The 12286-nt window shown below is 45.5% G+C and overlaps 2 protein-coding genes across 6 annotated transcripts; one reads left to right on the forward strand and one right to left on the reverse strand.

Annotated features, from left to right (window-relative positions):
* The first annotated feature begins 4 nt into the window (after window positions 1–4).
* Window positions 5–3817, forward strand: brf2 (BRF2 RNA polymerase III transcription initiation factor subunit). Of its 5 annotated transcripts, none has more exons than XM_031577389.2 (6): window positions 5–542; window positions 874–1071; window positions 1174–1233; window positions 1376–1697; window positions 2040–2217; window positions 2664–3817. In XM_031577389.2, exons 1-6 carry the CDS (start codon window positions 467–469, stop codon window positions 3612–3614), a joined length of 1785 nt encoding a protein of 594 aa, XP_031433249.1. In that variant the 5' UTR covers window positions 5–466; the 3' UTR covers window positions 3615–3817. The 5 variants fall into 5 exon arrangements, with proteins under 5 accessions (XP_031433249.1, XP_031433250.1, XP_031433251.1 ...); XM_031577390.2 differs by having other exon boundaries at window positions 913–1071; XM_031577391.1 differs by having other exon boundaries at window positions 442–532; window positions 913–1071.
* A 5292-nt stretch (window positions 3818–9109) lies between these two features.
* On the reverse strand, window positions 9110–11938 carry prlhr2b (prolactin releasing hormone receptor 2b). Its single transcript, XM_012814822.3, has 2 exons — window positions 11478–11938; window positions 9110–10343 (listed from the first exon to the last, which is right to left on the reverse strand). The coding sequence occupies exons 1-2, from the start codon at window positions 11936–11938 to the stop codon at window positions 9707–9709; spliced, it is 1098 nt and encodes a 365-aa protein (XP_012670276.2). The 3' UTR covers window positions 9110–9706.
* Between the last annotated feature and the right edge of the window lie 348 nt (window positions 11939–12286).

The following is a 12286-nucleotide window of genomic DNA, read 5'->3' on the forward strand; positions in this document are numbered from 1 at the left end:
AACAAGGGGGAAAAAATCCCCCTCATGACAAGCTAAACATAATTTCTGTTTATTTTGAAATTGAAATGTCAGTTTGTGTGATGCATCATTTTTTTTGTGACATCTGAAGCAGAATACATTTTACATCAGAGAGTTTTGCCTTAATGATTCTTCAGGGATTGTAATTGCAGAGCACAACAAAGGAAAAACTCCATCCCTGCCTGGATCTGTGATTTGTAGTCAGAATTGCTTGTTAAATCTGAGCCATACTCAATCTTGACATGGAAGACCAGGGAAGCAATTCGGTTTGAAACGTGTGTGTGTGCTTGCGTGTGTGTCTATAAGCATACAAGCCCCCCGACAAGAATCAGTAGACTTCCTATATCTCTTGCGGCTAAGCGGAACCTTTGAACGCAATCTCAGTTCCACCCGGACATTTCCTATATGTTACAATTGTGTGTACGTTTAGCATACGAAAGTTAGATACATGGGCTACTTCGTTGCTAGCAGAGATGAAAACGCCTATTCTGTAGAGACCAAAGAAAGAGTTCAGGTAGGCACTAGTGAGTAAACTACATACAATTAACTAGAAACATGATGCCGTTTGTCAATAAATAAACAGCTTAGTTATTATTAAGCCTGAATTGCTAACTAGTAATATTTGGATACCGTTGGTTAGGCAGTGCATTACTAAGCGAAAAAGAGTTATCGAAAGCGGACTTATTGTCAGTATTTACAAATTCGTACAACACGTGTTATGTAATATTACCAGATTTAAGATGCATCATGCTACACAATTTAGCCTGTGCATTTGTAGCAGACATGTCTGTGCAACTTCGAGAGATCAGCTTAAAAAGCAGTCGTAGTGCCCTGTATTTTTGATTTGCCGACTAGGTTTCTATCGTGGCGTCTCTTTTGCCAAAACCTCATTAGAACGACGTAGAATGCCGCACACCTGCGCGGAATGTGGGTCCACTAACGTGGTGGAGGATGAACTGTACTCGGAAAGAACACTGGTGTGCGAGGACTGCGGGTCGGTTGTCACTAGGGAACACCTCACTACAACCCGAAGCGAAGAGGAGCAAAGCACAGGTATGTCTAACCATAGATATATGTCTATGTGTCTAACCCCTCTGCCCAGTGTCTACCCCTGATATAAAGTGGTTTAACTCATGTGTCTTTCTCTACTTTCAGCTGTCCCATACTATGCCAGCACAGAGGTCACAAAGCAACCCTGTAGAAATCTTATTAAATGTGGGTTTAATTATTTTCTCTTACGATTTTTAAAAACGTTGATGAACGGAAGAACTATTTCTGTATGGTACAAGCACTGTGTATGGTACTTGTGTCTGATCTTGCACTCCGTCTTGGTGTTGTGTTTGGTGTGTGTGAACAGGCATGAAGAGAGTCCGTGCCCTGTGCCGCATCTTCAGATTCCCAGGTGATATGGAGTCCAGAACCGTGGAGCTGTATCAGCAGGCCTATGGCCATCCGACTTTCCTGCAAGTCAGACTGTCCAAGAAAGAGCTCTTGGCCGGAGCCTGCATGGTTGCCGTTGCCAGGATGAACAACTGGCCCATTGCCATGGGAACCATTGGCTCGCTGCTGGAGGCTGACTCGACCCTGATGGGGGCAGTTTATCAGGATCTTATCAAGAGCCTGCATCTCCAGGCGACCAGCTCAAGCATCACTGACCTGTTGGAGAGCTACTGTCACGGGTGAGTGGGGAGGCACTTCGAAATCCTCATGAGAAGGAAATGCCATTCTTCTTGTTGTCATGTAAGGGGCCTGTTTGAAGAGGTCTTCTGATTGTAATCAGACACCATGTTGTCTGTGTGCCTAACCTGTAGTGCTAGCACAGGTGGGGTTCACACACCCCAGAGCATAGCAGCCGCCATTACTTGTTCTCAAGCATGTAATCAGTCCAGACAGCAACAAGCTAGATTCAGGAGCCAGGCATAGAGGAAGTTTTCACATCTAGAGTTAGTCTTCCAACCATATGATGTTTCTGATAAACCTGCTAAGTAACTGAGAGACCTTGCCACTCCTGCACCCCTCAGGTTGAATCTGACGGCCAAGGTGGTGGGTGAGGAGTACGGTGAGACTGCCGAGCGTCTGACGGAAAGGGCCACAGCGCTGGTGGAGCTGGCCGGAGACACCTGGTTGGTCACCGGCCGCCACCCGCTACGCATCTCACTGGCTGCAGTCTACCTGGCCTGGCAGTCTCTCAGACCAGCTGTAAGTCTGACATGGCTCCCTGCTCTGGTATGAATAGGCTGATGGTGTCTTGAGCTCATTCCAATCAGAGCCACTCTTTGAGCTCTTCAGTGACATGGCGATCCTTCAACCACAAAATGTGAACAAGGATATGGATTTATGCAGCAAAGGCATAATCCTACTTGTCCTTGTTTATCCCATTGTCCATAGTGCAAATGCTACAACAGAATGGTGTCTGTCTGTTACATAGTTCCTGTATCACACCATATGCATAAACAACAACATGCCCAAAACATCTACTCACTCTCTGTATCTCTCTCCCTCATTTTCTCTGGCCATCTCTATCTCTCATTTTCTCTCTCTCCCTCATTTTCTCTCCATCCATCATTTTCTCTCTGGCCATCTCTCCATCCTTTTCTCTCTGGCAAGCTCTATCCCTCATTTTCTCTCTCTCTCTCCCTTCTCAGTCTCGTATGAAGGTGTCTCTGGCAGTGTTTTGCCGAATAGCGAAGCTGACGGAAGGGAAGGTTCCGGGCAGCCAGGTGGTGCAGGTGCGGGTGAAGGAGCTGAGGGAGGTGCTGTGTAAGCTGGGTGCCCAGCTGCCCTGGCTGAGGGGGGCACGGGTGGAGCCCGGTAGAGTTGCCGCCCTGGTGGAGGACATCGTGAAGCACAGGCGCTTGCTGCTGGCTATGGCCATGAAAAGCCATGAGGAGGACCTGCAGGCTAATGCTATCAATAACGAGATGGCGACTTCAGACGACACCTCTGCACCGGTGGAGATCACACCAACGGCAGCAGAGAACGTTCTAGTGCCCGGAAACATGCCTGGAGCGGCAGACAATACGCCAACGCGCCACAACATGCCCACACTGCCAGAAAACACACAGACCGGTGACATGGCTGTAACATCCGAGAATACGCTTACACGCGATAATGTGCCTGCGGCGTCCTGTTCAACGCACACCCCAGCCCAGGTACATCCACCTGTGTCAGGTAGAGCGCTGCCTAAAGTACACCTGCCGGAGGATAGACCTGAGGACCGTAAACCAGTAGGTGTGCGAAGGAGAGCTGGAGAGATGACGTGCATAATGACAACAGGTGTAGAAGAGATGGACACTCTCGGAGAACATGGACTGAAAGTGGAGGAGGATGGGTCGTCCCTTGCTGGACAGGACTCTTGGTCCGCTGATCTCCCAGAGGACCACTGGGGCAAGAGGCAGCTGTTTGTGCCCCCCTGTTTGAGGCTGGCCAAGAGGCCGAGAACAGAGCGAGGACCCGACGTGACGGGTGACGAGGAGATCTCCGACTCTGAGATTGAGTCCTACATCCGAACCCCCAAAGAGGTACGAGACTTCTTGACGACTCAGAGGTGGATAGCAGAGGAGCAGGAGATGGAGAAGATGGAGAAGAAGAGCTGAGATTTCTCAGTTTTGCACATTTATTATTATTATTATTATTATTATTATTATGCTCTATAGTATGTGAGAGATTTAAAGATGGATATTTCTATTTTTTTATTATTATTATTATTATGAATAGGTTACAGAGTTACAAATCTTTGAATCTGCTTGTCCTGATGTGTATACAGTTAGTTTGAAATAAAAAGGTTATTTTTCTTGAACTGGTTTGATCCTAGCCTCTTCATTAACTGTTCAATGAGATGGACATCTGGCATGCCCCTCCATGCCCCTTCATCTGTGTGTCAGCGGTGGTCTGCCTGTCACCGTCACCCCTTTCCTCTTGTGTGTCTCAAGTGTGATGTCCTCTCCCATGGTGTTTAATTCTCAGGTCCACTCATGGGGCTCAATGAGTCTGTGTGATTCAGTGATCCGCAGTCTATTAGCTTGGCAGTGCTAAGGCAGTACTGGAGAGTACCTCCAATTAACTGGTTTAGAGCACGTCGAGTCCGTCTGTCTCCATCAGGGGACAATTATATTTGATGTTGGCTATTTTCATCCTTATCCATCAACTGATTTAATTTTAATTGTTTGTATTCCCTTCCATGCTTTCCCAGTTCTCAGATGGAGACATACCTTAGTGCTACACATAAGTTTCAGCTCCGACGACTACAATGTACACAAATACAGTACAAACCCCAATTGAAGGAACTGTAGGGGTGATGTGGTTCGGGGGGAGTGAATGTTGGGTGAGCAGACAGAGTCTCGGTCAGAAGACCCGAACGGCAAGGAGTGGAGTGAGAAAATGATGCAAGGGAGAAGGCAGGTTGGATGTAACACCAGTAGTTTATTTCCTTTTTGTAAGCTTGATATTTATTCTGTGTGCTGCATCAAAAACATAAACAAAGAAACGATACAATTAAATTAAATAACGGAGTGGTCAATCAAACAACAAACAATCCTACATGGCTCCTGGCACATGTCTGAGAACAAAGTAATTGGTCAACATAGCACATGTCACAAAAAGGCATCACAAAGGCATACAAATTAAACAATCAAAAGGATAAATTGAATTGACCACTCACGTTAACTTGAATACGCACACTTCAGGATACGCTGGAGTACTGGCAGGGAGTGGAAAAAGGTGAACTGGCAGGGGAACAGACTATTTATAGTCTCCGCCCCCTTAGCCAGCAGGTGAAGTTTGATTGAGTCCAGCAGATTCACCACGTCATTCATTCACATCATTTATAAAGAAATTAACAGAAAAAAGCCCAGGTTCCAGGGAGTCTTTTCACCAATACAGCACTCAGTATGACTAGAGACATGCACATAAATACATTACAAACACCAAATCAGTAGTCGGTATTACCTCTGAGAGACATTTCTAACTGCAAACTTATTTCTTACAAACGGGAGTAGCCAACATTATCCATTATCCTTAGGTGATGCTGATTTGATGCAGATTTCTTCTGAATATGTTGTGAATTAATTGTGTTAAGTAAAATATAGTTGTGTGCTAAATCATTTTAGATAATATGACATCTGATTTTATTTATCTTAAGATGATCTGCACTGGGGACCATAGAGCAGGGCTACAGCACATAATTCATCTGACCAAAGCTTTATGCTGTGTCACCATAGCAACCAAGGCTCCTATTGATAGGGAAATATGAAACTCTGACTTTAATCAAGTATGTATGTGTGTTAATAATATGCCTTTGTTAGCTGAAACATTACGTTTCTGTTTCTTTGATTCTTAAGTGCTGACATTTCTAACTCTGTGTATGTGCTTAAAAGAGTACCTTCTGTGTGTGTGCGTGCGTAAGCAAGGGCTGATAAGAAGAACAAGTAGTCCTTCTTTACTGCCTTGCTGATGCATTACGTTGCAAAAAACATAGTTAGATGACCTCAGCCGTGAGAGACCCACCACGTAGTTATCCCTGCTGACAAAGTGTTTTGGCGCCAGAGAACGCTAACCTTGTGTTATGTGTTTAATTTTACTTCTCTCTCGTCTGCTGCAGTCTGGGAGTGGGCCCGTGCCTCTCTCTTGTTTGCCAAAACATATGCGAGCCCGACAAGCTTGTTGTTGTTGAATAAATATACTTATATGCAACTCCAGAGTCCTGAGGTAACTTGAGTGTTTTCACCTAACACCTATACTAGTAGTTAAATTGGATTCAGACTTAATTGGTGGGGTTATAGTTGTTCATACACTTTATTTCAGCGAAATACACGTCAAAAATATCATATTAATTGGGTTAAAATTCTGGTTCATTTCTGTGTGGGCATAAATAAGAGGGAATGTAATTAGACTGCCATATATAAGACCTTTATTTTCAGAGCATATTTACATTTACAAACTGGTCATTCCGCGTTGTGTCTCTACAGCTTCATCACAATTCTGGGTCTGACAGAACCTAAAGTCGACAGCGTAACCATTGTAACTATAAAGCATCACACACGATACATTGCTTCATCAAAACAAACATTAAGAGCTACATGTGAACTGATCTGTTTTAGCACCAAGCAGAGTATGCTTTAGAGAGTCAACATCAATGTCTAAGCTGCATGACATGGCGTGGATGCTGTGGATGCTGTGGAATGATCTGCAAGCTGGAAGGAAAACTGTCATTGCTACTGTGTGAGCATCTGCAGCTGCTGTTCCTTTATGTGTATGCTGCTGCTGCTGTATGTGTGTGTGTGAGAGGGTATGTGTGCAGGGCCGGCGATTGCTATAGGCGAACTAGGCGACTGCCTAGGGCGACAAATGGGTTGGGGGCGCCCTCTAGCGTCGCCCTTGGACCTACTTCCCATTAAACATAGTTAGAATAACAAGCAAATAAAAACATGTTTATTAATCATGATCATCCGAGGGCGCCCCTTCAGCCCTACGTTTACTTCAACCTGATTTTTAGATTGAATTGATGGTTATTGTCGATAGGGGGGGCGGTTGCGTTAAGTTACGTTACGTTAGTTATGTGAGGGCTCCTGCACATTGCCAGGGTGGGGTGAGCCGTGAGCGTGTCAGCTACGTGACATTCGCAAAAATGAAGCGGTCAATACCATCTGGATCACAGGGACGAAAACGAAGAAAGGAAGAAGAGGAAAAGAAAGCCAAGTATAGAGGTAAGTCTTCTCATCTCAGCCATTAAGGTGTCAAACGAAATACATGTAGTATTGTGCATCACCTAATATTGGACGTTTCATTGCTGTCACTTAGGCTAGCTATAGCTAGCTAGCGACTGTTACTTTGCTAATTTGCTACGTAGGCTATTACTAGCAAACGTAACTTCACTGATAACCTACATGGATGTAAATGTCAAAAGACCAGTATCTGGATAACGTATGCTAGTTATGAAAAGTACAGTTGCTGTCTACATTAATTATAAATGGCATAAGTTCTGTTTAGTGACTGTTCACAACTAGCAGGTGCACACACAGTAACCATTTTTAGATTGAATTGATGGTTATTGTCGATAGGGGGGGCGGTTGCGTTAAGTTACGTTACGTTAGTTATGTGAGGGCTCCTGCACATTGCCAGGGTGGGGTGAGCCGTGAGCGTGTCAGCTACGTGACATTCGCAAAAATGAAGCGGTCAATACCATCTGGATCACAGGGACGAAAACGAAGAAAGGAAGAAGAGGAAAAGAAAGCCAAGTATAGAGGTAAGTCTTCTCATCTCAGCCATTAAGGTGTCAAACGAAATACATGTAGTATTGTGCATCACCTAATATTGGACGTTTCATTGCTGTCACTTAGGCTAGCTATAGCTAGCTAGCGACTGTTACTTTGCTAATTTGCTACGTAGGCTATTACTAGCAAACGTAACTTCACTGATAACCTACATGGATGTAAATGTCAAAAGACCAGTATCTGGATAACGTATGCTAGTTATGAAAAGTACAGTTGCTGTCTACATTAATTATAAATGGCATAAGTTCTGTTTAGTGACTGTTCACAACTAGCAGGTGCACACACAGTAACCATTTTGGGGATAGTGGTGGTGTTCACCTTTCTGTACAGTTCCTCCCCAGGAATATACTAAACATTTTGTTTATTTTTGTTTTAAATTGGCCAGATGCACTCAGGCAATTTTTGCAGAGGCCGCTGTAGAAAGGACGCCTGATTCGCCTCCCTCTGAACTTTGTAAGTAGCCCACACAACTAGTACTACTGTTGCTGTTTTTGTTATTGTTATTATTATTAGCAATTATTACTTTAATAATCACATCACATTAATACTACTAATTGTAATCAGTAGCCTAGTATTATTTAGCCTTGTGGCAGTAATTGTAATATATCTACTACAAGTTACATGGTCAGATAAAATGTATTTGTACAATGCAACTATGTGGTAGGATGATAGAAATGACCAAATGCAACTGTGTAACGAACAGCATGGATGAACTCTGTGTTTAAATACAGCTGCAGGAGAAGGGACATCCAGTAGTACTCAAGGGGCCAGTAACACACAGGCCAGGAACACACAGCCTGCATCAGGTGAGTCTATTTAATAGTATTTATTCAAGCCACATCCATACTTTAAAGTACAATAGAAACATGTTAGCATGTATTAAATACAATAGCTTGTTTTCTTAAAGAAGTTCAACCACATTCATGATCATTTCACTTATTATATTAAACACTGCTTGTCTGGCTATACAATATGCTTGAATACAGGTGAAGGTGAAGGGACATCCAGGACCACATCAAGCACTCTGGGCACCAGTGAAACTACACTGCCGCCTGCAGACACCTCACCCTCCACAATTCCTGCTATCCAGGGAGAACCTATAGATCCTGCTGACTGGCCAGCTGTGATCCGGTAAGGACAGAGTTAGTTTGCAGAGGACCATACCAGACCAGTCCAGACTTTACATTTCCAAAAAGAGATGATGGGAGAAGCTGCCACCACAACCACTTCTACAGGAAATTAGTAAATGGGGAGAAAATCAAGAGAAGCTGGCTTGTATATTCAAGGAAAAACAATACTCTGTATTGCTTCTGCTGCAAGCTCTTTTCACAGAAAAATGACCACCTCATTAGGAGTGGCCTAAATGACTGGAAGAATTGTAGTGAGGTATTTGAGATATTTTGTAGAGGTATGTACCGTATCCATAAAAGCACTTTTGTTTGTAGAGGGTATAGTTAGGGTATAGAGGGTCATAATTTGCTTAAATGTCCTTACAGGTGCTTAAGAGTGTTTTGCACAGTTTATGGAGTTAACTTAATCCTAACTTTGAGTGTGTAATACATTATTTAAACTAATAAAAAAGAAAATGTTCTGAAACTATTCTGGTGTTTGTTGTCCATGCAACATTTATTGTTGAACTGCAATGTAGAATAGTATAATTATAAGTGGGTGAAAAACTGCTATGCAAAGTTAAGTGATGTTAAGTATTGTGTGTGGGGGGGGGGGGGCGCAAAACTCAATCTCGCCTAGGGCAACCAAAGGGCTAGAGCCGGCCCTGTATGTGTGTGTGTATGTTTGAGTGTGTGTGTGTGTGTGTGTGTGTGGGGGGGGGGGGGGATGCATTGCTGCTGCTGTTCCAGTGTGTGTGAGGGTCCATTAATGTTACTGTGTGTGTGTGCGTGTGTGTGTGTAAGTCAGGGCTTAGAGTGAGATCTCCAAACCACCCCCTGGACGACGTCATTTCGCCATTTCATCTTACTTGTATTCCCTCCGCTTCAGTTTGACATTTTAGGGGCTGACAGTCAAACGGAATAAAGCACCTCAAGCGAGAGAAAAAAGAGCTTGATGTTTTCCCTTCTTTGCTGATGGCACCAGGAGTTTCAGAGTGCGGGGGGATGGGGGTTTGGACAGAACTGAGCACAGGTTTCTTGACAGCTGTCAGCAGCTTTTGGCCATTTCCATTTACAATAGTGTGACTGACCTCCGACAGAAAGTCTGGCTGCATGTGTGACTGCTGAGTGTGTGAGGTCCTTCATGCACACTCACACACACGCCTCGAAAAACCATGCTGGTTGGCGATGCCAATCCAACAGTGGCAGGTGAACATCTTGCGTGTGTGTGACGGTCAGGGTTTAGCTGAGTGTGTATCTGCTGGCTGTGTGACTGCTTGGTGTTTGATGCATACACACACACACCCCTCAGAGCACGACGCTGGCGGTGGCGCAGTGGTTGGTGGGGATGCCGATGCGGCGGTGACAGGTAAATATCTTGCGCAGCTCGGCACGGAAGCGGTCGTGCAGCCAGGCGTAGAGGAAGGGGTTGCAGCAGGCCGAGCTCATGCCACACAGGTGGCAGAGCAGCTGGATGAGCAGGAAGTGGCGCTTGTTGATGAGGTGGATATCGATGTCGCGCAGCACGTTAAACACGTGGATGGGCAGCCAGCACACGGCAAACGCCACCACCAGCAGCGCGACTAACCGGAAGGTCTTGCGCTTGCGGGCGCGCTGTGCCTCGGCCTGGTCGCGCGTGCGGTGCCCAGGCGCCACGCAGTTGCGCAGCTTGATGGAGATGCAGACGTAGGAGACGCAGACGGCCGACAGTGGCAGGATGTAGGTGAGCAGGAAGGTGCCGTAAGCGTAGGCCAGCCGCTCCGTCTCCTGACCCAGCCAGAACTCCTCGCAGATGGTCAGGTCCGTGTCGCGGAACTCAACGTGGTAGGTGTGCGCCACGGCCGGGGCCACCAGGCCACAGGACAGCAGCCAGATGCCCGACAGCACGTAGGCACACGCCGCCACAGAGATGCGCTTTTTCAGGGGGTGGACAGTGGCATAGTACCTGCCAGAGAGGAGAGAGAGGGGACGGCGTCAGCTTGCAGCTGAGGCAGAAACCGGTTCGGACTCAGGGAGGAGAGTGTGATGTGCTGAGAGATGCGCAGTTGTTTACATGACACACTTTTGACAGTGTTGAGTAAATAATGCCTTTTACACAGAAAGCATTGTGCTTCAGAAAGTTTGTGTTTTTGGCTTCCCTCCATTTTTCTGTTGCCATGCAAATTCAAACTAACATGTGAATTACTCTTTGAGTCTCGGTTTACCAATGCCTGGTGATGAGACACCAGTTCTCACTTTCACTGATTCTGAAGTCAGATCAATAATCAAATGTTGTCATTTGAAGGAAATGAGGACCACACATTTTAAAGGATTTCAGGTTTTTTAAATCAGCCATTTAGTGTGCATTAACACACACTCAAGCAGCAACTCCCTGCACATACACACACAATGCCTAGATTTACATTCACTGTGTTGCGCTTCCATCCGGCTTGTAGGTTTTTACTGGTCCTCTCTGTGGATGTGTGTCTGCGTGTTTGTGTGTCTGTGAGTGTGACGCCCACCTGCGCCCCCTTCAGACTTGGCCCTGCCAGTGCACGGGCAGTGGCAGAACCTGAGCCTAAGTGCTTTATTGTCTGCACCTGTATTTAGGGTGGGGCTATAAAAGGGGTTCTCTCTCTCTCTCATTAGGCACTTCTTTTCGGTTCTTGTAGACACTATTTTGATATTCTCTCTCACACAGGCGCTTTGACTTCTTTCTCAATCTGTCCCCCTTTCTATTTCTTTAGCTTTCACTTTCTCATTAATTTACCTAACAAACTGATGCATTCATTCCCCCATTCATGCACGACATTGAACATTACCTTTTTCATACCCCTATTTGATTGATTATTGATATTGGTACAAATAAATTCTTATTATTGAATTTGAACTATCTTGTGTCTTGTCCCTCATTATGTGATGGTACCCTAAACGAGTCTGCCGTTACAGTGAGTGAGTGTACATGTCTTAATGTTGTCTTGAGGGCCCGGAGGGCATCATCTCTCCTCACCTGTCCACAGCTATGGATGTGTGTGTTTGTGTGAGTGTATGTGTCTTACTGTTGTCTATCTGACTGAGAGAGGGCATCATCTCTTCTCACCTGTCCACAGCGATGGCTGTGAGCGTGAACACAGACACGTAGACCGTCACAGGCTGGATGAGGAACACCAGGTAGCACATGTAGCGCCCGAACACCCAGCCACGGGGGTTGAAGGCGTACGCCAGCGTGAACGGTACGCAGGTGACGCACATGAGCATGTCGGAGAAGGCCAGGTTGCCGATGAAGAAGTTGGTGACGTTGTGCATCTTGCGCGTGCGGCAGATGACGTAGAGCAGTAGGTAGTTTCCGAACACGCCCACCAGCAACACCAGCGTGTAGCAGGGGATGATCAGCGGCTTGAACACCTGCAGCAGGGCCACGTCCGCAAACGGGTATGTGTAGTTAGCCGAGCCGTTACGCGCTGCCATGTCGTAGTTGGGTGCTTTGGTTGCCCCTTCATGCTGCTGCACCTGGACGGACAGGGTTGGTAAGCCAAAGCTCTGCTCGCCGCTACCCTCCATAGCCGGTTTACAGGTCTCAGCCGGGTTAATCCTGTATGGCACTGACCAGAACCACTGCAGAGCTGGGACCACAAACAGGTAGCAAGAAAGAGTTAGTATAGGCCTGTTATTGTTTACAAGGAAATTCCAGAAGGACTGAAGGCAGGACAAACAGGGTTTTAAAAAAAGTGTCAAAGGGAAAATTACTCATAGATGATGATAAATCATATAAATGGTTTTATTAGATAATTCACATTAATTAGGCTACTATAATGCAGGCTAGTAAATATGTTACTTAAGACAAAGAGGTACTTAATGTAGTTCTGAACAAAATGCCTCATTTAAGTTGTTAGGCTACACAATGATAAT

Source organism: Clupea harengus, chromosome 12 (assembly GCF_900700415.2).
Source record: "Clupea harengus chromosome 12, Ch_v2.0.2, whole genome shotgun sequence".
In the NCBI taxonomy this organism is placed as follows: Eukaryota; Metazoa; Chordata; class Actinopteri; order Clupeiformes; family Clupeidae; genus Clupea; species Clupea harengus.